General features: G+C 28.6%; 1 protein-coding gene across 3 annotated transcripts in view; it reads left to right on the top strand.

The window, feature by feature from the left end:
- LOC130678125 (suppressor of lurcher protein 1) overlaps nt 1-27,527 on the top strand; it is a 473,368-nt gene that overhangs the window by 20,346 nt on the left and 425,495 nt on the right. The window contains exon 1 of one of the 3 annotated variants that reach the window (XM_057485108.1): nt 9,906-10,106. The exons of 1 other annotated variant lie outside the window; for it this stretch is intronic. In XM_057485108.1, coding sequence (XP_057341091.1) covers nt 10,089-10,106 — 18 coding nt within the window. In that variant the 5' untranslated portion in view covers nt 9,906-10,088. Of the gene's footprint in view, nt 1-9,905; nt 10,107-10,310; nt 10,529-27,527 lie in introns of those variants that run through there. One more of the 3 variants, XM_057485110.1, reaches the window with a different exon arrangement.

Consider the following 27,527-nt stretch of genomic DNA (forward strand, 5'->3'; position numbering starts at 1 on the left):
TCGTCAGATCTAATATTTTTTTCAAAAGACTCCAATACGGAAAAATAGTTTTCTTAATAATGTTAAGAAAAAATTTAACTGACAAATAAATGAACAAAATGGAATCCCTTCTTTATATTTACTTCAGACGTAGAGCGGTTGTTTTTTTTTCAAACCCCAGAATTTGAAGTGACGGAATGAAGTATTACAAATTTTTTACCGCGTGAAATTGAAAAATATATTAAAAGTGTTATTGATTAATATGTATATAACAATAATAATTCAATATTTTTTGACAAAATATACAGATGCCAGTTCTTTTGATGGATTAGACTAAAAAGAGCAATGCATGATTTCTATACACAATTCTAGCGAATGTAAATTTTAGATTGTTAAAGATAAAAATAATAAAATATATCACAGGATATACACACGAATATAATATTATATGAAATTATATATAATTTAGAATGTAATCTTCGCCTATAACCTTTTTTATCGGGAATGACTTTCTTGGGACAGAGTCGTAGCCAGGACTCCCTTCAGGGAAAGGGGATGGGGATGAAAGTATGCACTGAAATTGTGTAGTTTTTTTTTCGTACATTTTTTACTTGACATTGTGAACCCAAGCGGAAGGTGGGGGCGGTACCCACACCCAAGGCATCGGAGTGTCGAGGGTGAAAGAGAGGGAAGAGGGTAAGAACAGAAAGGTCGTCTGTTGACCTGAGTAACGGGTAGAGTATTGTAAATGCCGAATGAGTGAAATATATTTATAATGCAATGTATGTTACTGCATTTCCAAATAAACTTTACGCTTACTTTAAATAAAGTTCAACACCATTATCTATATCACTGTCACTATTCTCCCTGGTATCTCACGATCTTCTAGAAATAACAATTTCTGAATAATTTAATGATTTACAAAAGTTTTCTTATAATTGAATAACTTCTTAACAATTCTAAATATATGAACACCCTTTTCCTACATATTCAAGTAGCTTAGCAAACAATTGGGTCAAGTAAGCAGATATGGTAGGGCGTAGTTAGTGAAGCGTAAGTAGATATGCTATGAAGTGGTCCAACAGTAATTGATCTTTAGTAATAATAGGAGTAGATATAGTCTTGGGTCCGACTTCCGAGATTATTATTATGATGAGCAAGTGCAAATTTAATTGCTCCTGCATGAAGACCTTTTTTATCAAATTTAATTACGGGTAAGTAGATCCAAAATCAAGTAGTCAGACACGTAACTTTCTTATACTATGTTTCGTCTCAGTGGGTACTGATTTCTAGAGTCAGACATAAAAAATTAAGTTTTTTTTTTCAAGATAGAATAATTATATTTTGAATTCAAATATTTGCATTACATTAGTCACCCATTTAAAATCTTTATAAATATTATCGATGAATTTTTTCTGGAATAATCTTTTATACATAGGGTAGAGCAATACATAAATTGTAGTAACCGGTTGCTTATTAATTAATATTACTTATACTACAATGGTAACAGACTTAAATTAGAAATAACAACACCACAACTAACAGCAGCAAAAGAAAGGCAAGAGAGATATAGTTTCTTGATATAGAAATGTATGCTGTTATGCTGTCAATATATGACTGACTGACTCTAGTCGCGCTTCTATAAAACAAGAGAAGAAGGCATTCCTTTTCTAGTTATTCAAATATTTTAAAGATCAGTTTCACATTTGTTACAATATTAAATTTAAAAAAAGACTTCTTTACTTTTTTTGGGGTGGTCAGCTTGGCCCGTCCGGGAAATTTTTTTTTTATGGCTACTGGAAATTTGGTTTAATTGCTTCAAATGGACGAAAAAAAAAATATTCATTTTATTCAAATGCACAAAAATCGATTATTTTCTTAGTGTTCCCGTTTTGCTCGCCCTTTCCTATATATTATGAAGTACTTATCGAACGCAGAAATTATAGCACTGAAAGTTCGAAGCAACTACCACTTGCTTGAACAAGTTGTAGTAGTATCAATACTAGTCGATTTTCGTTAGCAATACAAGCATAGAATAAGTTATTACAACTGTAGCTGTATGTAAATTCAGTCGTTGTAACACTAGTCGTAAATGTACGGATACAATGGAGGAGTTTTGTAACTAAAATTTACTACGTATTTATTTTGTTAAAAAATATTAATTTGTAATAAATAGATAAAACCTGTACTCAATTAATTTTAAATTAATTTACAGTCTAGAAACAAAATAAATTGAAGAAATAAAGAACTAATGCATACTGATTGATTCATTGGATATTGGAGTAGTAATAAAATTCAAAGTAATATAAAGAATTAAGAGTGAAGGATACAAAATAAAGAGTACGGAAAAAGGTGTATAAGAGAAAACGGAAGAGTGAATAAGAAATAGAAAAAAAAAAATAACCCACAATGCTAGCATGTATCTTGCTTAGCTTAATGGATCACCCGTTATCAATTGACAAATCGGTCTCTTGGTGCTGCAAATACAACCGCTTTTCCCATGACCACACTTTCTCATTGTTCTGTATACTCTCTGATTCCAGAACTTCTTGTCAGGACTTTATTTACTTTTTTTACGCTTTAATATATTGAAATAAGTTTCGAAAATGAAATTAATTCAATCTTGCACTTTGCTATTATCACTTTCCGTTCACTACATTAGAGTATATTTTAGTAGTAATGCACCGGAAAAATTTTTTGTAACCACAAGATAAGATCACTTATGGTAACAAATTTCTGCCTTAGTCATGGGGGCAAGTGTGCACTGTGGGTAAGTGTGCGTAAACCTATGCAGTTCAATCCGAAATGTATGATTTTGCACACACTTGCGCCACATGACTCTAATATATGGGTAACGAAATACTTCGGCTGCCCAATTTCAAAACACAGGAACTAACAAAAACAATATTTTTGAAATATGAATCGACTCATGTTCACAAGGCTCCACTGGAACTAAAAATACTGAAAAATCGAGTTAGAAAAATTTGTCGCTTACTATGTTTTGAAATGATTTGTTGTGATTGCAATGTTTCTGTCATGATAGCAAATTGTTTATAATTGTAACAAAACTGTTGTGTTACACTAAAACAATTGATGTATTAAAGTAACAGAAGGAATTTTTAGCACTTAAGAAATTTTGTTAAACAGGTAATTCAAAAGATCTGTAAGTAAATTTTGAAAAAGAAATCGGTACTCTAGAAAAATTATAATTGCGTTAATTCATCTAGGATGTAAAGTTAAAGTTTTCAGCAAATCCATCAAGAATATTAACCATTCCATGAATACGTTCACAATTTCATGAGAATTAAACTAGACAGTAGACGAAAAAGGTAAATTACAGTGCATTAGCTATGTCTATGTAGATTTTACTACAACTGACAATTAAAGTTCTCGGCCAGTTTATTATTAATTACTTTATAACTAATTCAACTTCGCGGAAATGTCAACGTTGTTTCTTTAAGAGTATTATATTAATTATATTTATTATTATTTTTAACAATCGACAAGACAAGACGTCGCTCAAAAGTACTTTGTGACCGTAACTTTCTTTTAATTATTTTTACCCTTCGGATCAATGAATGTAAGTAGTGGAAAGTCGATCATAACCGGGGAATTTCAAATACAACATAATTCGTTACGTCCAAAAGAGTCCAAACAATATTTAACTCATCATTTTTCGCATTTTTAAACCCAAATATTTCAATAGCTATTCAATTTGAAAAACAAATTCCAAGATACCTTTTTTTAGAGAATTTAAAGATTTAGTTTTTAACACTGAAATTTTTCTCAGTAGACTTTAGATGTTGGGTAACGCAAAATATTCAGAACAACAGGATTGTTATTAGTTATATTGCGTTGCAAGGGACGAAACAAGACGATTTTAGATGAGGGTGGACTTGACTGCCTGAGTCGAAGGCAAACATGGATTGGAACCTCCTTCCCGCCCTTTCTTACTTTGTAGCATGCATACTATTTTTCACTTCACAGATCTGCGCCTAAAAGCTTACTCTCTAAAAACGAATTAGTGAAAATCACTATTTGGCAGTGAATAGTCACTTATTGCCAGTGAAAAGTATACAACTATTTGAATTAGTGACACGCTTTTCACTATTAAACAGTCAATAGTCATTATTTTCACTATTTCAAATTTAGAAGAGTAAATTGTTGCCTCTGGTTGCGGGAAAATGCCGCATGCGCTAATTTTCATCATATGTTTTCTCATAACATAAAAATCACTTTCTTTCCTCTAACTGGGCAGGAATTTAAACTTCTGGTGTAGTTATGGTGAAAAATCGTATTTTGCCCTGTTTTCATGAAATTTTCGTACATTTTGTTTACAAGGCTTCCAATAATATTTAATCCGGATATTTTTAGCAAGGATCTATTTATGTATCCATACATTGCTATATGTAGAAACCAAATGTCTTATTCTTTTGCTTAATAACACGGCTACAGATCCATTTAGTCTTAATTTGACATTTAATCGTCACACACATCTTTGAACTTAAACGACATTCCTTCTATAATTGTAATTCTGGAGCTATTATTTTTAGAATGATAGTGTTCGTTATTTATAAAAATTACTTATCTATCACAAGTGATACCAGAAGAATGCATGTGTGTAATATATACATATAGACACGAGTAACTTAATACTGAGATACATAATTTAATCTATTATCTACAAGTCTATGAAGAATCGATTGAGGTCGTAGGCCAAGGGTTGGATGTCGATAGGTTATTAATGGGCTAGCCTAGCTGTGCATCGTCAGTTGAGTGCATTGTTGCTGATGCAATATACTCACTATCTTTACTACATTTTCTCTCTGTCTCTCTCTTTCTCTGCTTCTTATATACTCCTTTCATCACCCATATCTCTCAATTTAATACATGTCTCATATATGTATGGCCATATATATTTCATCACAAGCATTTCTTTATGTATATACATATATACTGTCGCTATACCAGGACTATTCTCCATCCATGAATCCCCAATGGATTCACTTCTCATTTCTGCCATGACTATAATGTGATCTTGACCTCATGCATTTGCCGTACTATGTACTAGTGGTGTCATGTAGTGTACTGTGGTACCTAAGCTTGAATTATTAACGGCACACCTACTGCGGCACACAATGCCGTATCTTTTTTTTCTAAGACTTTTAACGTCGAACAAGAATAGCAGACAGGAAGATGAAAAAGAAAATAAAAAGCTCAAGAGAAGCTTAGCTAAATATCATATTTCATCATTTTCAATATAATAAATAATTATATAGATTTATATATGGAGTACTCGAGTTAAATTGAAGCACTTCACTAAATTTTAAGACTTCTCTTAAAAAAAAAGTCGAATGTCCACTAGAGAAAAATAGATTATTCATATACCCGTGAAAAATGAAACATATATGGCCGTATATAGTTCATATATGAATCATATAAGGCCATATATAGTTATGTATGACAATATATGATCATGTATGCCCATAATTAATGAATCATATATGGCCATATACAGCCGTGTATAGTTCATACATGGGCATGTATGAACTATGTACAAAAATTTTGTTTAAAATTGTTGCGTAAACTGATGAATTATGAACTATAGTTCTAAATAACTGCTGACGTGATTAAATCACAGGGTGGGTCAATCGAACGTTAGAGAAGTGGGCGATTTTATGTAAATATAAGAGTTCATAGAACAGAAGTAGTTTTATTTCTTCTCACTTTAAAAACGGAAAACGCAGTAAATTACAAGATGCCTAATACTTTTGGCCAGGGCTATAGGTACTAATAAAATACAAAGTTTCTGAAAGTTTTAGACCGCTATCTCAAGTCGTTGAGAAAAACAATAAAATTTAGAATTCTAGAAAACGGTTGACTCTGTGGACCAGCCCCAAAACTTACGGCTCTTTCAAAGGACTTCAAGCTTAAAGAAAGTTTTATTTTATGTTGAAGTAAGAAAATTCGAAAAATAAAAAATAATTAACAAATAAACCTCGGTCACAATGAGATTTATTTGGGAGAACATAGTTTAGATCTACGGAGATCTAAATCTAGAAGTATAAGATCTATGTAGATCATAGCAAAAGAGGCAAATTTGAAAAAATTGAATTTCAGTTAATAATTATTGATAGAATAATGTCGTTATTGTTAAGGCAATAAATCAATAAATATAACTCTCAATAAAATAATAATGAGGACAAAAATAATAGCAATATAAACCCTCGAGTAAATGTATTTAGAAATAAACGATTGGTGTCATTCTCTTGGTATCAATTTCCAATTGAGGCAGGTCTAGAAGCCCGTGGCAAATTGACACTCCAATATCGACTCAATATTGTGACGATATATGTAGTTAAGTATATATATAAATATATAAAGTACTGGCTTCAGTTTTCGTTTTTCCGACACGTTTATCTCGAGGAAAATGACAGCGGTTTAAACTTATATCTGTTTAAAAGTTGACGACTTTATCGCACACACCGTCTGTTCAATTCTCACTGACATAATGAAACAGCAAAAATGTCTTAAAGAAACCAACAAGTATGTATAAATAAATGGATTTTTTTATCAATACTTTCACTGTTATAATAAAAGTGCAACGAAAAAATAATGGGAGTAAAAAAAAAACAGAGATTGAATGAAACGTTATAAAAAAGTGAATTGAAAAACAACGGAAGTACAGGTTCAGTTGTAATTGCCAAGTATTTTAGTGGCTCTATCAAGTTATTTATTATAAAGTACTTGAGAAATAGTGTTTTTAATTAATTTATTGTTAAAAAAAAATTTATGAAGTAAACGCAGTGAATTATTTTTTTTTTATTCATTTCTGTTGGATTTTATTTCATCTCAAAATGTTTTATTCATATATTTATTTTTTTTTTTAAGAAGTTAATGTCGTGAAGGCTGCGTTAATTGATATTTATAATTTTTCGTAACGTCGTTACTGAAATCGTGTTTATTCATGATTATGAGATAGTGCACCGACGTCATTAATTATAACACAAAATTATTTCGTCTTCATCTCGAAATGTGAGATTGTGAATAATTGATAGTAATTTCTTCATTAAATATTATTTTAAAAATAAAAAAATTTCATTTATGGTACGATAATTTAATCCGTTCAAGAACTAGAACAGCGTCATTAAACTAGACGAATTATCTTTCACTACTTAATTACTAGGATAATAGGTTTTATAATTTAATTACTTTCTAAATAATAGAGTTGATAAAAGCAGTCACTCATTATATGTTGTGTGAAAAGTAAAAACATTAAATCCGAATGTTGGAATGAAATGGTTGTGGGAAATTTCGCTTTACGTACTTTATTAATGAAAATAGTTCTAGTACGTTAAAATTGAAACCCATGACTTTGCACACTGTTTTTTTATACTAACATAATTGATTATATAAAAGTTTGTGTTCGATTTGACGGATATGAGCATAAATGAAGTTATATTATTATTTCAATAATCAGTGATCATTGATCACCTTATCAATGTATTGATTACACGGCTTGAAAAATTTAATAAGTTGATTGTCATGCTAGGACGGCTGACTTGTCTATTTAAGTTATTATCAAACCACTAAGAAATTAATTTTCCATGAATAAAAACTTGTATTAAATCCGGATGAAAAATTATTAATCGAACTCAATTGGAAAATAAGAATGATTCTGAATGAGACTGAAGTTAGCCGACGTCTGATAATTTTTGAATTTTTTTTTTAAATGGTAAATTATTTTTAAAAAATATTTTTAAAAATTGCATTGATAGTTTTTTTAATTTCCTACATGTGCATATTTTTAGTTTTTTTTTTTTTTTTTTAATTGAGGTATAAAAAAAGAATTCGAAAATTTTTAACTGTCTTCTAATTTCAAGATCATGATCCTGAAGTATGATACTGAAGTTAGCCGACGTCTAATAATTTTTAGACTTTTTTTAAAATAATAAATTATAAAAAAATAAATATGCGAAAAAATTGCACATGTAGTTTTTTAAATTTTCTGCATGTGCATATTTTTAGTTTTTGTTTTTTTGTGATTTATTTGTTGAAAACAAAATCCGAAAATTACAAATTGTCTGCTAACTTCATAAGTGTAAATGTAGCAGACATCAGACGAATTTAAAATTATAAATAAATAGAGTAAATAATTTAAAAAATCAAATTTAAAAAAAATGCGCATTTAAAAAATTTAAAAATTAACAAGCGCATTTTTATAAATGTTGTTTTTTAAATTACTTACTCTACTTATTTATAATTTTAAATTTGTCTGACGTCTGCTACATTCACACTCGTGCTAACTTCAGGATCATTCCTGAAGTTAATAGAAAATTAAACATTTTTGGATTTTTTTATGCTAATCAATAACAAAAAAGAAAAAAAAATGCACATGTAGGAAATTAGAAAAACTATGGGTGCAATTTTTCAAAATATTTTTTTTTTTATAATTTATTAATTATCCAATAATTATTAGACGTCAGCTAACTTTTGAATTTTTTTAGAAACGTTAAATTATAAAAAAAAAATATTTTGAAAAATTCCTCCCATATTTTTTTTAATTTCCTACATGTGCATATTTTTTTTTTTTTTTTTGTTTTATAAATGGTTTGTTGGAAAAAAAAAATCAGAAAATTGTAAAATAATTTCAGAATAATGACAATTTATAAATTTTGTAGAAATAAATCAATTAATTAAAATAATGAAATTGGTAAAAATGCGCGTACTAATTTTTCAATTACCGAAATACGAATTTATTAATTGTACTCTACGTACATTTTATTTAATTACTCCAAAATTTAAAAAACTGCCAATTGTCCACGGCATTTACACTCATACATTCACATTCATCAAAAAATATATATTATCATAAATTCATATATTTATATAAATAAATCACATGAATAATTGTAAGTAATAAATGATTGTCCGAGTATAAAAAATCAATAAATAATTATTTTAATAACAAAATAAAAACTCACATTCCTCGGCTTTGTGGTGAGTCGATCAGAGCTCAGTTCGAAGACGAAATTTAAATAATTAAATAATTATTTACAATAAAATACACTGATTGTTTTTATTCACACAAACACGACACTGATACTAACTATAAAACACTACTCACTTATGAAACACGATTGATAATATAAAAAAATAATTTAAATAAATTTTTTTCAAAATCGCGACATAAAAAAATGTAAAAAAAAAAATTATTTTTATACTCATCACTTGGTAAAAAACACTGACAACTATACACTAATGATCACTGATAACTTTTAAACACTTTTTTTCACCAATAATAATTAATAAAAGTCATTTACACGAACTATAAATTTATGTAACGAACGACAACGAACACCGGTAGCCAGACAATGGAAGAAATGGAGGGAATTAAATAAATTATTTTTTTTACTATTTATATTTTGAGTACCGATTAAATTATTGTTAAGAAATGATCTATGAGTGGTGAAGAATATTCAAAGACACGAGTTATAATTTATTTAAACGAAAAAACAGTAAATTTTATTTATTTATTCACGAGCTAAACGGGGTCCGAATTACTGAGATGGCGGCAAAATGAAGCTGGGTACACAACGGTCGCACAGCGTAGCGACAGTTGGCACGACTTGAGCAGTAGAAATAAAATTAGGGTGCGCGTGCGCCGAGAGCTTCTTTCAAAGTACTCGGGGCCAGTCTCCCGCTGAATCGAGGGTCTCTGTGTCGATCTCATCTAAACTCGTGAAAATAATTCATTTAATTATCGAGTCGCGTTATTACAAATCTAGTGTTACTTTTAAATTATTGATTTTATAATGAGGAATATTTTAAGATATTGAATTGTGTGTGTTAGTGAGTGTTAGTTTTAAAATAAATTAAATTCAGTGCCGGCTTCGCTCTCGCGTCATTTTACGTCATGTTGGTTGTCGGAATTTTAGTACGAAAATAAAAGTATTTAAATGTGTGAGTTTTATTGAAATTAATATTCTCAAGTGATTGTTGTGATGTAGTGATTAGTTTTGTGTGTTAGTTTATTCTTTTTAGTGAGTTTTTATATATTTAATTTATTAATTTGTGCGCTGGGTATGTACGAGCACTCGCTGCAGTAAATGAAAATGGCGGGAAGAGTGAGTAAATTTAAAAAAATTTTTTAAGTTGAAATTTTTTTTTGTTTTAATTTTTTTTCACAAAAAAATTTATTACGGAATTTATATTTTATTATAATAATTTTGTCAATTTACTTGAGAAAAAATTGTTTATTTAATTTTTTTGAAAAATAATATTTCGAATTCTCCCGCGTGTTTTAAGAGGGGGTTATCTATTCAAAATGGCGCATTAGTAAACAACCTTGACATGTTGATTTATTTTTTTAATTGAAAAATAATTAATTAACTAACAAATATGAATCAATGGGATGAAATAAATATACATAATATAGACGATTTAATTACAAGGATTGACATGAATAATCAATTAAAAATTATATAGAAAAATTTGCCAAAACTATTTATCAAATTACTGAATTGACAAAATAATTTTCAGATGACACGTAAGTTATTATCGAGGCTTATTTAAGTAAATAAATATCAAAATCACTTTATAATTATTTATTATTCGTACAAAATTTGCCTAAAATAATAATTTTAATTCAATATTTTTATAAAAACGTTTAAAATAATTGCTATCAAGCACTTAAATCGATAAAAAATTTGGTGCCCTTTAAAACGAGTACCAACAAGCTTTACTTATTTTTAATATTCCGTATAATATACATATATTTTATTTCATACATTTAAAATTATATGTATGTCCTAATTATTAATAAAAATAAGAATGTCATGTTGGTATTCATTTAAGAGGACTTTCAATTTTCTATCGGAAAAATTCTATAATAATAAATATTATAATTTAAATAATTAATAATCAACAAATATCTAAAAATTAAAAAAATAATATCTTCTTATCATGTGATTTTATAAAAAATTAAAAGTCCTTTCAAACGAGTACCGACATGACATACTTATTTTCAATAATTCAAAAGATGTACATATATTTCAAGTCATACAACTGAATTCATATGTATATTTTTTCAACTATCAAAAATAAATATGTCATGTTGTTATTCGTTCAGAAAGACTTTTAACTTCCTATCGAAAAAATTATATATTGATCGCTTTCATTCAAATATTCCCGCAAAATTTGTCTTATCAATTATATAAATTTTAAAATTATTTTTACACTATTAATTTTTACAATTATAAAGTAATTATAATTTTTTTAGTTAATAATAACTTGCATTAAATTAAAGCTATGGAATCTATTGCTAAGCAAAAGGGCATAGATACCAATTAAATAATTAATTAGTTATTAAAAATATATCAAAGTATTTAGTAAACGAGTTATCTACTAGTTCGATAGAACTTGAAACAAATAATAGAATGGGGTATTTACCAGTATACTATTGGTTTGAATGAGTGCAATCATAGCATTGAATTTTTTCAAAAATTTTTTCGAGGAGTAAAAATTTTTTCCACCAAGAAACCCGTTCTTTCTGTGTGTAGAAAAGCAATAGGGATAATTTTCTGTTATCTGATCTCTGAATCTAGTGAGCATGAGCACAAGGGAAATCACAATATTAGTATAGTAAGAACTTTCATCTCTTCGTAACGTTATATGCGTTCGATTCCCGCAAGAGCAACAATTGTTCGAATTTATAAATTTGAAATGAACCCTTACAGGGGTCAGATGCTACATATTATGATAACTGCTATCAGAAAAAATAGAAACTTCTCAAAATTTTGTAGTTAAAAAGTTCACTAATAATGAGGATGTCCATAAGTGGTTCAATGCTGGGTATTCAAACTTCAATTGTTATACGTAGGGTTGGAATAAATGAAATTCAATAACAAGTTGACACAGTAAAAAGTAATGTACCTGAAGATCGGAACGTTTTTCACTCAACGAAAATGAAAAAAATTTATGATACTGAAGTTAGCCGGCGTCTAATAATTTTTTGACTTTTTTTTAGACGATAAATTATTCAAAAAAAAATATTTGAAAAAATTGCACCTGTAGTTTTTTAAATTCTCTACATATTCATATTTTTAGTTTTTCTTTTTTTTTGTAATTTATTTGTTGAAAAAAATCCGAAAATTACTAATTGTCAGCTGACTTCATGATCCTAAAAAATTTATGTAATTTTACTGCTTAAAAGTGACTTGAGGGATAATTGGGGCCGGTTGCAATTTACGGTTGACATACTAGCACTTATACGAAACATTTCCACAATCTAGATCCAGTAGATTCTTTACTTTTCATTTTGTTTTTTTATTTTCATTCCCCGAAAACGTTCCAATTTTCACAAACATAAGAAGTATTAATTTATTATGATCCTGAAGTTAGCAGACATTTGAAAATTTTTGAATTTTTGTTTTTCAAAAAAACAAAATGCAATTATGCACATGTAGAAAATTTTAAAAACTACAGGTGCAATTTTTTCAAATATTTTTTTTTTATAGTCTATCGTCTGAAAAAAAATTCAAAAATTATTAGACGTCTGCTAACTTCAGTATCATTAATTTATTCCGTGTTCCAATTGCGGCTTTCAATCGTCAATTTAACATCTGCCTCGAGTGAATAAAAATTATTTTTCAATTAGCTAATGATTTTTTTCTATGATTCACTTTAGTTTACATCTTAAAGTTCATTAGAAACATTTTAATAATTAAAACTATTGAACATAATTAGTAATTAAAAAAAAATTATAATTTACATCCGCTGTAAAAAATTTGCGGAATGAATGCGAATTAAATTCAGAGTGAATACAGAGCGGATGACTGTGTATTTATTTACTCCCCTTGGTGTGAAATTCACTTCGGTCGAGTTTATTTAAATATTAAAATTCCGAATTTAAATAAAATCCAATTCCCTCCAAAATTACTCCGCTGAAAAAACAAACTCTCATTTACTCCGTATGCGAACTGATTTTTTTTTTATCAAACTCCGGAACTTCGAGTGACAGAGTGAATTCAAATTTAAATAAAATTCGTAATCACTTCGAATTCACTTCCGATTTATTACAGTGTAAGAACAGAACAGAGTAGAATTGAAATTTAAACTGAGTTCCATAAATATGTTTATTTTTTTACTTCGTAAGTTTACTAAAGTGACTACACTTATGTTGGTCAGATGTCTGAAAGAGATATATCGGTAAACTGCCATATTTTGTCATCGTTGTAAATATAAGCTTGCAGTGTTGTCTGAAATGGCGAATCGCCAAGTGGGCGGTGTTACTACTCTATACCGGATGCTCGTGCTTTTCACTGTGGCTTAAAAGGAATAGAGATAGTATAAAAGATAGCGCAAGAGAAATATATAATAAAAGTAAAAAACAATTCTTAAAGGGAATGAAAGATGACACTAACATCCATTTTCCCGATGTCCTATAGAATAAAAAAATTTATACGATTTATTATCAGTATTATATTGATTAAAAAAAAAATAAACTATATATATATATAGCAGAAATAAAATCTACGTACTTATTTCTTGTATTGTAGGGCATTGCTTAATTACATCGGACGTGGGATCAATTTCCTCAAGTTAATTGTATTTTTTTGTTCTTTTCTCTCATTATCCTTCTGTACTTTTTACCTCTCTAGTATTTTTCATTTTTATTTTATTATAGTTTTTACCCTTGAGTGAAAAAAATTAATTGGATGAGCAATGATGTCTTCATTTGCAATAAATTATTATTATTATTTTTATTATTGTTGTTAATTTTTTTTTTAATATAAAAATAAAGCAGATCAAATTTTGCACTTGACTGTGCGGAACCTGACTAAGTCGTGTGCGCACATCACTCAGTCAGGTTCCGCACAACAATCAGTGTGATGCTGCACCACAATCGAGCATTTTCATTCAACACCGTACTGAGTCGGGTGCAGAGCCGTAACCAGTCGGGTTACAAACTTTCCGTGTAATTCTGAGAGCCAATCGAACCAATTTTTGAAATTAGTGGTTTGATTCGCACTCTGAATTAGTGAATATTCACTTATCTTCACTAATTTATGTTTAGAAAGTAAATGTTTCGCATATGTACTAGTATATCAGCCGAAAATTGCAGCGACCTCCAATTACCCCTTAGGAATGCACGCAGATTCCTATTAATTCCCATGGATTTCTATGATGTATTCAATCGAATTCTCATAAATTCTTGTACAGGGTGGCCACGAACGGGAAAACCGGGGATATCGGGAATTATCAGGGAAATTAATGCAACTGGGAAATATCAGGAAATTTTGAAAAGTATCCGGGAATCAAATTGTAACAGTTCAAAATTAAAAAAATTTTTAATTATACACTAGTTATAAAAATTAAGGGATATTGAAACAAATTTCAAATTTCAAAGTGATTTTCAACAGATTGTAACTCGAAAGAAAATGGTCATACGACAAAAACAAAAAAGTTAAACTGTAGCTTCAAGTGTCTAGTTTTCTAATCTGGTCTTTATATTTTTTTATTATGTGCGGTTCCGGAGTAATCCTAAGAAACTATCGAAAAGAAATTTACCAAATTTTTGCTCGTCTTAAAAACGGTCTTCGAGCTTCAATAAATTTTTTTCGATAATTATGATTGATTTTTGATTTCTCCGGAACCGTGCATAATAAAAAAATTTAAAGACTCAGATCAGAAAACTAGACATTTGAAGCTACAGTTTGAATTTTTGTTTTTATTGTACGACCATTTTCCTTCGAGTTACCAACTGTTGAAAAGTAATAAAAAATTTGAAATTTTTTTAATATCCCTAAATTTTTGTAACCAGTGTATTTTTAATTTATTTAAATTATAAAATTTCTTATTAAATATTTTAACTTATACATTTTTAACATCAAATAATCAAAAGTAGGCAATATTAATTTATTTTATTGCCCTTTTTTTTTGGTTTCTCGCATGATTTAATTATCAAATTTAATTATTAAAAATGAAAATATAATGAAAACTTTGAATATCTAAATAATACGAATAAAATTTCTAGATAAGGGAAAAATGTGAAAAACTTTACTGGAAAACCGGGAAATATCAGGGAATTTTGAAATCATTTATTCGTGGCCACCCTGTTGTAGTATTCCGTGAGTTTCGATCTGGAGTTATCGACATAGACAATTTTTCTCATAACTTCATATACAGGAAACCATACATTTCTTCATCGATTCCCATAGAAATCGATCAGAATCAGAATCCACGGATTCCCGTATGGATTTTTTAGATAGAAAATTTTCAGTCTACATAAGTTCTGACAATTGTACATAGATCTTGAAAATGTAAAAATAAAATTTACATTGGTCTGAGTATAATCCACAATTTATTATCTAGATCTAAAACATTTTTGTTCCAAGTATTTTTTATTATTCTTTCTATCTTAGTAACATTAACAGTAAATCCAAATGCACTCGTAAAACACGTCAGTTTAAAGTTTCACTAAGCTCTTGTCTTATTATTATCATCACTATTATTATTATTATTATCATTATTATTATCCAGTCAACTCGAACTTTTGGATTAAAATGAATAGCTGCTTTACGTACTGTCTACTGTCTCGTGGCTTAGTACTGTGCATTTCCCATTTAGCTCACTCTCAACTTTCCATTTCCTTATTCTTTTTCGTCATCTTCATCTTCATTTTCATCCCCATCCTCATTCTCATCTTACATCCTTCAACTTCTTCATTATCCTCTTTTCACCCCTTTATCATATCCCCAACTGCTTTTATATAAAATCCACCAGTCGACGACTCTTATTCGTCACTTCTAGAATTTAACGATAGAAATGATTATTTCAAAGTGAATAAAAGGAAACAATCTTCAAGCCCATTATCACTCTTGCGTTAACAAAATCGTCTTTTATACTCATACATAGATATATATTTATCCTTGACTGTATCGCTGTACGTCCATTTAATTTTTCCAAGTTATTGTTTAGTAAATTAATTTTAAAACTAAACTAATACAAATATGACAAAAATTTATATAAACAATTTTATAGCTAATTAAATTATCTACAAAAAATATTATCAACATTTTTATGTACACGGTAAGAAATGCATGGCATTCAACACCATGCTGGTATGGTCTCAAGACAGATACTAAAATATTATGTGAAATATTCTAAGACAGTATTGTAACGAGCCCCAGAAGTATGGCGTTATTTACTATACTGTATAGTACTGGAGCTATTGTATTGCTCACACGTATGCATAGCAGGCACGGCGAAACAGCATGGCCCAAAGACCCATACTACAATGCCAAGGGCACGATGCTACTAGTTTTTCCCGCCATAATTTCTGGCGTAATCAATGTATACTATCGTATTACCACCAAAACTATATAGATGTCGTTAGACTAGGTTTATCGGCCAGAAGCAATGTGGATACGGCAACGCAGTATGGGCCTGACGGCCATACTGACATTGCGGCGTCCGCGATAACTATTGCCAATGTTACTATTCTCGCAATGGTTGAACCATCTATGCATACAATTTTATAACCTATAAAAATCTTCGATACCATACAGTATGGCGTTCACGCCCATACTGACATAGTGATATCCGCAAAATATTTCTTACCGTGTACATCTTATTATTCTGACGTAATAGTAATTTTAAGTATGGAAATATTGGTTCAAAAAATTTATATATTTTGTCTATAACTTTGAAACGATCAGAGATACGTTAATGAACCATTCGATCTTTTTTATCCAAAATTTCATTTCCTATCATTTTTGTTTGAAACATTTTTTTCTAAAATCTATAGTTTCACTACAAATTCAAATTCAAAATTCAGCATTTTTTATTTTGACTTTTTTAATTTGACGTTTAGTTAATTTAATATTTTTGTTAATTAAAAATAAATTATAATATACTAAATATAAGTTTTAAGATTATGAGGGTTGAAACAAAGTTTATTTCATATTATAGGTATAAATTTTTAATATCTATGTTTGATATTTTTTTTTACTATTTATAAGCTCATAACTTTTTCGCTGAAACAAAAAAGAAATTTAATTCCTTTTTAAGGCCGACAAGAATTTACTCTGTCATTTTATTATAAGAAATTTCATTATATTGGCTAGCCGAGGTAGATTTTTTGATTTCCCGTGGTGAATCGAATGACTGGACATGTCTCTAGAGATAGTTGATGTAATAAGATTTGAATGTCGATGCGAATTGGATCACAATGATGCAAATTTAATTTTATTTTTGGAATTAATCATATATAAGATAGAATTTTTTTACTTATCAAAGTTTTTATTATTAATTCCATAGCTCAAAATAAGTAATTTTGTTTTCTTACTTAAAAGATAAATAGAACATTACCCCTAAATGTGAACTTTAGTACATTGATGTTGACTTAGGTGATCTGTGCGTATGTATTGAATATAATTAATCAAAATAAATTTCGTACTTTAACGTATGAAAATTATTCAGTTAAGATTTTACTAAGTAATTATTCAATAGATGGTTTTAAATTACGTTAAAGTCTCTGAAAACAGCGTACTGTAGATTATGTGGTTTCTCTGCGTTAGAATTTCAGTTACTGTGGATTTCAGTTAAACTCCTCATCCGGTAATTGTAATGTGATTAATTTCAACGCGGGCTTATATGCAATCGACGGCTTGAGGATGATAAATTTCTATATATATATATAAACCTTATGTAATGTGATTGTGACAAAACATGTTAGTTTCTGAATAAGACTTAAGCTTACAGAAAATTAACCAATAGTCAACAGATTCTATTATGACATTTCTTACAATTATAATTATTAATCGCCTGTCTTCACTATGAACTCGAAGAAATTTTCGAAATAAATGTGGATCAAAAATTTGATGAGATTAACCCTGAGTTTATATAATCGGTATTGAGATTTTTAAGCTACGTTATTTGAGATCAAAATTCAAAATTCTTTAGTTACATGAATATATGGTATGACAAACAGTATATCTAATAAGTGCTAGGATTGAAAGTGGCTTCAGCTTTTGTTAGCAACATTTTCATTCAAAACTACTTACTGTTAAGTGATGCGTATTCAAATAACCTCGACGTTAATCGATATTTCATTAAACTATACATTTGTTTGCATACTATTCCATCTCAATTTCACGTGTACCAGGAGAATAAGCTGCACTTCTGGGTACAAACTTTATCAGCAAAAATTGTCAAGATTTAATCATATGCTATTTCTGAAACAATATCATCTTGATTTTTAATAAAAGAGTATAGAAATAGTTCGGGGACTATGGAAATTTACAACTCAAAGCTCAAGTGCAAACATGTATGATGTATTAAAAATATCTTATCAAAGAATAATTATCTTAAATTACACAGATTAAATATTTTAATGATTTGAATATTCAAAATTGATACAAGTCAACGTATCGGACATCTGAAAGATTAGTACAATAATAAACTTATCTTATCTGAATCAGTAAAATGTCTTTGACTGGATTAAACTAGTGTAAACATAAAACATGAGTATATGAAAATATCACTCGGAAAAAAAATAATTTAGATCTTACAAAATCAACACTTATGATCTACATTGACATAAATAGATCTATTTAGATCCATGTAGATCACTGCTTTCGGAAGCTAAGTTCCTCATACGTTTTCTTGTGACAGCGATGCCTGTCGGTTCATTGTGGTTATAACGTACATCAAAATTCGCCGCTTTTCAAACTCTTATCATAAAGGCATTTATTAATATATAGCTATTTTCGATCCCTGTTTCAAAAGTTCAATTTAGGAGCGTTGAATGGCGGTAGAGAAGCAACCAATTTTTAATGCTGAAACTAAACCACGCGGAGAGAAATGTCAAGCAAATATGCCTATGCAGCATAGAAATAATTACATTACTCCATAGTTTGTATAAGCAGTTACAGAAGAGCGGCGTGACACAAACTATAGAGTAATGTAATTATTACTGTGCTGCATAGGCATATCTACTAGACATTTCTCTCCGTGCACTAATAATTTGCATAGTGGGCTATAATAGAAAACATTGTTTTACGATCTATACTCTTATTTCACTAACTTATGAATATTACGGTTTTAATAATTTATTTTATGTAGATGCCTGATGGCGTTAGAATAAAACTAATGAAACATAGCTTTATGAACGAATAAACGAACAACACGAATTTTTTGGTCTTTTTTCACCTAAAAGCTACACGGTAAGAAATATTTTGCGGATATCACTATGCCAGTATGGGCGGGAACGCCATACTGTATGGTATCAAAGATTTTTATAGGTTATAAAATTGCATGCATAGATGATTCAACCATTGCGGGAATAGTAACATTGGCAATAGTTGTCGCGGACGCCGCAATGTCAGTATGGCCGTCGAGCCCATACTGCGTTGCCGTATCCATATTGCTTCTGGCCGATAAACCTAGTCTAACGACATCTATATAGTTTTGGTGGTAATACGATAGTATACATTGATTGACACGCCAGAAATTATGGCGGGAAAAACTAGTAACATTGTGCCCTCGGCATTGTAGTATGGGTCTCAGGGCCATGCTGTTTCGCCGTGCCCGCTATGCATACGTGTAAGCAATACAATAGCTCTAGTACTATACAGTATAGTAAATAACGCCATACTTCTGGGACTCGTTACAATACTGTCTTGGAATATTTCACTTACTATTTTAGTATCTGTCTTGAGACCATACCAGCATGGTGGTGAACGCCATGTATTTCTTACCGTGTAGAATATTTAACCTATTAGTCGACCTGAAATCTATAGTAATATTGAGGTTAGTTATCGTTGTACATATATAAGGCATTAGGGTGGGGGGAATTGCGCGCTGTGTACCGCGCACGTCATCAGATGCCACTAACCTCTGCTAATTTAGTTAACAGTACAATGTACGTGTGATATTGATTATTAATTAATGATAATTTTAGCAGTAATTTTTTTCAAAAAATTAAACTTTTGAACCAAGGATTGCTTGTTATTAGTTTGATAAATGACTCGCTCGGGCGCTTAGACCCTTACTCGTTAGCGCAACCTGTCGGCTCATTCTGAAACCAAGTCATACCATAACTTGTTATTTATCAGACTCGTATCATAAATAACTATTTTTGATTTACGGGTAATTAGTTAATAAATAAACGAATAAATAAATAATGAATAAATATGGTTGGACATAAAAATTTTCAAGTGTTAATAAAATTCACTCTTATAAAAAAGTGTTGATCGTCAACAGTTCGTGCCAAAGCTTTATAAAAAATTTTTTATTTAAATTATAATTACGTAGACAAGAATAACAGTGATAAGCATATATAAATATGAGTAAATTATTTTTAATAATATATATATATATATATATATATATATTTGTGTATATATATCATATGAAAATTAAATCTCGCTTTTATATAATTTTTCCAAATAAAAATGAAATTGTGTTTTTAGTTGTAAAGTAACGTCAAAGAGTTGAGTAAGTGCATAAAAAGTAACTTTTTTTTTTTTATAAAAACTTTGTATTTTTCATGCACAAACGATCAAGATGAAAATAAAAGTATAATCAAGTTTGATGTTGGTTGTACAAAAATTTAAAAACTTTTTAATTTATAAAATAGGATATTTATTTTCTTGCTTTTACAAAATACAAAATAAATAAAAAAAAAATAAGTTGTGGTATATTAAAATTGAAATAAATATAATATTGAAAAGAAAATGAAAAAAAAATAGTTTTCCCGGTTGTTTGTCACTTTGAAGAGCGGTCTCAGCGGCAAAATTGAAATAAACTTATTAAGCGTTTCAAACGTGAACGTGGCATAAAGGCTGGGGTTTTATTTTTTATTTTTTTATTCAATTGCAACTTTTCTGCTAGTGTGTGTAAGCTAATTAGATGATACACAAAAGTTTTATTTATTTCTATATACAATATTGGCAGATAAGTTTTTATGGTAAAAACTTTTTTATTCTTTGTACGTAATAAGCTTAAGCAGGTACGTAATCTAATAGAATCTCCAGTTAAATTTAACAGTTGTCAATGCATTGAATTATTTCAATTGAAAATAATTCAAGTAGGAAAATGTAGAGAGGAAAAATTGGCTCGTAACTTTGTTTTTAAACTGTACAAAGGGGCAAGAGGGATATCAGCAAATTTTTTCAAAAATTTAAGCAATAAATTATAGGGGTGTGCGAATCTTGTTCAAATCGAATCGAGTCGAATAGTTAGATTCGATTCGATATATTCGAGTCGAATATCGAATAGTTCGAAATGTTCGATTAGTTCGAATAGTTTGAGAGGTTCGAATAATTCGAATAGTTCGAAAGATTTTACCGAAGATTCGGTAAAGTTTCGAAACTATTCAAATCTTTCGAACTATTCGAACCTTTCAATCTATTCGAACCTTTTGAACTATTCAAAACTCTCGAACCTTTCGAACTATTCAAACTATTCGAACCTCTCGAACTATTCGAACCTTTCGAATTATTCGAACATTTCGAATCTTCGAGGCGAATCTCGAATCGAATTGTTCGATTCGATTCGTCTCGAATAATTCGAAGTTTCGAGTATTCGCACACTCCTAATAAATTATAAAAAATTGAAAGCGAACTAGAATTTTGTAGTTTGAAATCTAAAATAGTCAATTTCATTTTCCTAAACGTTTCATATCTGACCTGCATGAAAAAACTTTATATGTGAAAAAATATACTTTGAAATATATGAATATTATATTGCGATATATTGCACAATATATAAAATAATATTTATATTTTTGTCGTATTAATATATGATAATATATTGAAAAAAAATATATTGCCACAATATATTAATTATATATTTATCAATATAACTTTTTTATGTATGTTTAGCATATATATCTCAGTATATTTTTTTATATATTGATATATTGTATTGAAAGTAGTATATTCATTAATATACAGTATGGTGTATATTTTTTATATAAGTTTTCCAGTATATTGCAAAATATATGGTTCTCCATATATTTTGCAATATATAACGTTCAATATATTGCAAAATATATAGTACTATACATATTTTTCGTACCGTGGTATGTTACATAATAAAAACCATGCATTTTAGTTTGTAATTTTCATTTCTATGCTATCGGGCAGCATCTCAAAAAATATCGGTATACAAAGACTATAATTTTCAATATATCAAGAAAAATATAATTTTTAATATATTGGAAAAATATAACTTCAATATACCGCAAGCCATAGATTTAAACATATAAGTTCTTCCATGTATGATCAATTATATACAGACAATATATCACTAATTATATGAGTCAAAATATATATAAATTTTATTATATTACAGTTTATAAATTACATATATACGATCCATATATGACAAAAGTATATTGAGCATTATATGAGATATTATATATAGAGAAATATAAAATATTATATGAAAAGAAATAAGTTATTAAAAATATATAATCCAATATAAGTAAAAAACATATATTCATAAATATATATATTTTTGCCGCCATATATTTATCACATACTCACCATTTATATTTTTAAATATTTTGAACAATATACAGCTTTTCCATGCGGAGACGACTCGGTTTTGCAAAATTACTAATCGTACTTGTCCATTAAATCCAATTAATCTCAAGTCACGTGACACTGTATTCCTAAAATCATTAGAGCAGAAATATTGTGACGAAAAAAGTTAATTGCAAAAAATTTAAAACTTGTAATAAGAAAAGTTCATTTATTATTTTTGCAATAACGTTCCAAGTTACTTGAATTCTAATTCAAGTTAATGAATGGCCCTCTGCAGTCTAGTATTTAAACTCCAGTTACTTAACTCGATTTTCCGAAAAGTTTTATTGCAAATAATTTATTTGTCAACAATTTTCCGATTTTATGTTTCAAACAAATTTTTTTAACGCTAAACTACTCGATAATAATTTTTTTGTTACGAGGAATCATTTGGTACAAAACTCGGAATTTGTGAGCTGACCCGTTATTGCTTATCTACGTCCGTTTATTCTAAATACTTATTTGGGAGAAAAAAAAATGTTATATTCCACAAATAAATTCTCTAATTTTTTTTTTGCTGGTGGCCCATTTTTCCCGTATCACTTTCTTTACAAAATCTGTAGTTACTATTATAATGAGTACGAAATGTAATAGTTTTAATTTATATTTAATTTTAAAACTTATGCATTTAGTTTCACTCCGTCAGCCATGTGGGTTTTACACGTAAATTTGTCATACTGTTTGAAACTTTAAGTTGATAACATTATACATAACATATTTTGATACACACAGTTGTAATTCAAACAATTTAATTAAATATTTTGGAGTAAACATGGTGGTTATTCTATATGAGCAAATTTTTTCGGTAACTTTAGATTCATTACTGAAGTTTAATGTGCGGTAATAAAACTTTGATATTTTTGAAGTAAAAGTTAAAAAAAAAGTTCACACATTTAGTAAATAACCAGACATCAGGTACCAAGAGCCATTTTGAAGCGCCGGTTATATATTATACATATTTTAATAATATTTAAAGGTTAACGATATCTTCTCTCATTTCACTCGAGGTAAATAAAATTCCGATGGTTTTTATTGGACTTAAGTACTGGGCACGATGTAGTCTAGTATTAAGCCGTATTATGGTCAGCACTCAAGAACAATAGAAACGGTCATCAATTCGAGAATTGACAGAAAAAAATTTAATAAGTAAATATAAAATATAAGTCTAGACAGATCTACATTCACCTATGCAAATCTCGTAAGACCTTAATCATTTTTTGCTGGATACAAATAACATGTTTTTACCTCGTTTTTGTAAATAGAAGAGTGGGGTGAATGAGACATCACTTCTTAATAAAAACATTTTTTTTTGTGAATTTTTAATAACAGTCTCTAGAAAAAAATGATTGAGTTGGTCACCCCTAACAGTACGACCATTTCGAAATTATGACCAAAAAAAACTTATTTGTATGTTTACACTGAAAAAAAAATAATCGCTAACTGCTAGCGATTTTTAATCGTTCGCTGCAAGTGATTATTTCGCTAGCTGCTAGCGATTTTTTTTTTTGCTGGGAGCGATTTTTTCGCTAGTACTTACTTATTTATTCCTTGTATAAAAAAAAGTTAAGCATCGGTATAACTCGAAAATAAAACAAATACTGTTTTTATAATTAAATAAGTAAGTGTTAGCGAAAAAATCGCTCCCAGCAAGCGATTTTTAATCGCTACCTGCTAAAGGAAAAATCGCTAGCAGCTAGCGATAATTTTTTTCAGTGTGTTGTCGAAACTATTTTATTACAAATTTTTTCATTTACATTTTCGTAAATTTTTGAAAGACATATTCTGTAACTATTAGCTATGAGTTAAATATTTTTTGGCCAAAATTTTGAAATGGTTGCACTATTTAGGATGACCGATTTCCCCTATACTTTTTCTCGAGACTATAGATAAAAACATTTACCAAAAAAACAAAAATTTTTTGGAAAAAAATATAGTGCCTTTTTGCCTCCATTCCCCTCCCCCCTACATTTTTTATAAATCTGACTATTGTATTTGTCCTAATGGTCCAACTTTCATAAAATTTTTTCATAATGTGTTTTAATTAGTTGAATAGTCTCCAAAAATGCTAGTAATTCAAAAACTTATGGCCAAAGCTGTTTATATTGCTTTCATGTTGATAAATCAAATCAAATTTCCAAAGTAATAAATTTCTAAACAGATTCTCATAACTTTTTTATGTTTAAGTAATTAAAAAAAACTCTTGCAAGTTTCCATACTTAACGACAACAAATTCTAATCTCAACATCTTTACTTTTGACAATGAGTAAGAAACCAAAATTACTTAAAGATTAAACAGGTAACTTAGTATTGAAAAAGCAATTCCTCAATAAATTTTTAAAGTATCTTAAAATAAAATTTATCTTTCCCTAAACATCGTGAAATGAATAAATAAAAAAGCAATAAACCATTGGTGTATAATGAATTAGAGTGGCTCTTGTAAAATACCAATAATCAAACGAATCCGTAAAGTGGATGCTCTTAAAGTGTTAAGGGTAGTTGGGTGTGCAAAGTACATCAGGAATGTTCATCGTGAAATTCCTCTGCGGAAACTTGGCAAACTTCCGTATGCGGCAGTTGTGTACAGAAGAAGCTATCCTTATTTCTCTACACTCGACAGTTTCCCTCGATTCCCTTTCACCCATTTCCTACCTCATAGAATATCCCGTATACTTTAAATCCGCTGCTATCCTTATTCGGAAAAAACCTTTCTTACTTGCTCATGTAACTCGTCTAATCTGCAATAAACTTACACAATATTTATATATATATAGGGGAGGGAAAGGCAAAACGAAGTACTTGAGGAAGTACCAAGTTTTCGAGGACTCAAATACTCTAAATCTTTTTCTTTTCAATGATATTCAAAGTAAATAGAAAAAATTTTCAGTTACCGTTAAAAAAAAAAAGATTTCATTTTTGCGGGCAAAATGGGGTATGGTAAAAGCCCCTATATCCGCTTACTTTTCATTGGAGTGAGGTTAAATCACTCAATATAGATTAATAAATGAAATGAAAAACCATATTTTTTTTATAGTTATTTTTTGAAGTTTCGAGTATTAGAATAAAATTTAAGTTTGAAGAATAATCTTGATAATTAATTATTATTAATTTTTTAAATGAGGTCCTTGAGTGTACCCATAGTCACTCACTAAAAGTTGTCATGTACCATTACTCGATCAACACATGGCCCTATAGCTGCTCAAAGACAATATCAATTAAACTATGATAAGTTTATTGATTTGGACAAATAATTTATAAATTATACTACTTTATTCTTTCATAATATAAAATTTCATGAATTTTAAAAATGTATTTAATAAGATATAGTTATAACAATTCTTAAAAAATTTGACGTAACCTAAATTTAATCTAACGAATGAACGTTAAAGTAAAAAAAGCCCGGCTTTGCGCGATTTTGAAAACAGTCATTTAATTTAAATTTATAATCTATTATAAAAAATTTGATACTTCATATTTTAATATATTTAGATTCACAAATAATTATTTATTAATAATAATATTTTTGGTTGTAATTTTTTTTTTATAAAAATTATAAAAAAACGCCTTAAACAGTTAAAGTGAGCGACTAATAGAACTGAGCGAGTATAGGGGCTTTTACCTTACCCCCTAACAAAGGTAAAAAAAAAATTTTTTGGATTTTAAGTAAATTTGATTAAGTTAAATTTTTTTGTAAGTAATTTACATGAAGAAAAATTATATTTTACATGATTATTAGATGCAAAGAAAGAAAAAGAATTTTTTAATAGTTTTTATCATAAAACAAAAGTCATTAATATTTTTCAACTGACAATTGATTTTTGAAAAAATTTAACAAAGAAAATTCAAAATAACGCTCACGTATATTTACAAAAGTTATTTTGGAATGGCTTAAAAACCATTTAAAATATAAAATTTTTTTTTTTACAAAATTTTGGGGGTACCCCGTTTTGCCTACCCTGCCCCCTTTGCCCCCTCCCCTTCCCTTATATAGTACAAGAATTCACTGAAATTCTTAGCAAGTTTCTTCATACGAATTAGTGATGTTTTGTGTAATGCTCGTACACTGAGAGAAAAAAGTGCATATTTTCAAGTAAAAATACTTGATTCAAGTATTTTAGATACTTAAATAGTACCGAGTAAATAATTTCTTAATTCTAGTAAAAATACTTGTGAAATCTATTAATACTAAAAACTTAGGTTTAATAAAAAAATACTAATGTTAAATAATAGAAAACTAAAATTTAATATTTAAAATACTTGAAATAAATGATGAAAAAAATTTAATTTAGTAATTAAGATACTCCAATTAAATAATAAAAAGTCACATCTAGTAGTTAAAATACTCGAGTTCAATATTTAAAAATTAAAGATTAGTATTTAAAACACTCGTGATCAATATTGAAATATTTTAATTTAGCATTTAAAATACTTTAATTTAATAATTATAAGTTTTTATTTACTACTTAAAATACTAAAGTATAATAATTGAAAATTTTCATTCAGTATTTGAACGACTTAAGTTCAGCAATTAAAAATTTATATTTAGTAATTAAAATACTTAAATTTAATAATTAAATCTTCTTATTTAGTATATGAAATGATTAATTCAATAATTAATTATTTATATTTAGTATTTAAATTTAATCCGTATGGATGCTTCTTCGGATTCCCCGGCGCTGTTATAGTTATGACTGAAAAGCATTCCAAAAATCTACTCACAAGTATTTACCTCAAGAGTACTTGTACTCTTCTACTAGGATATTATCCTGTTGGGAGTAGTTGACAGAGTGACTTTTTCACTCCTTTGAACGGAACTTATTACTTCTATTCTAACTGTCCAACTAGGAAAATGTTGCAGCGCTCTTCTGCGCCTAGCGGTGACTCCTGGTACTAATTTTTTCGTTCGCACTCTGCGTTTGCACACTTTGTTATTTTCACTCGCCTTAATTTTTCTCT

This window comes from Microplitis mediator, chromosome 1, assembly GCF_029852145.1.
Source record: "Microplitis mediator isolate UGA2020A chromosome 1, iyMicMedi2.1, whole genome shotgun sequence".
In the NCBI taxonomy this organism is placed as follows: domain Eukaryota; kingdom Metazoa; phylum Arthropoda; class Insecta; order Hymenoptera; family Braconidae; genus Microplitis; species Microplitis mediator.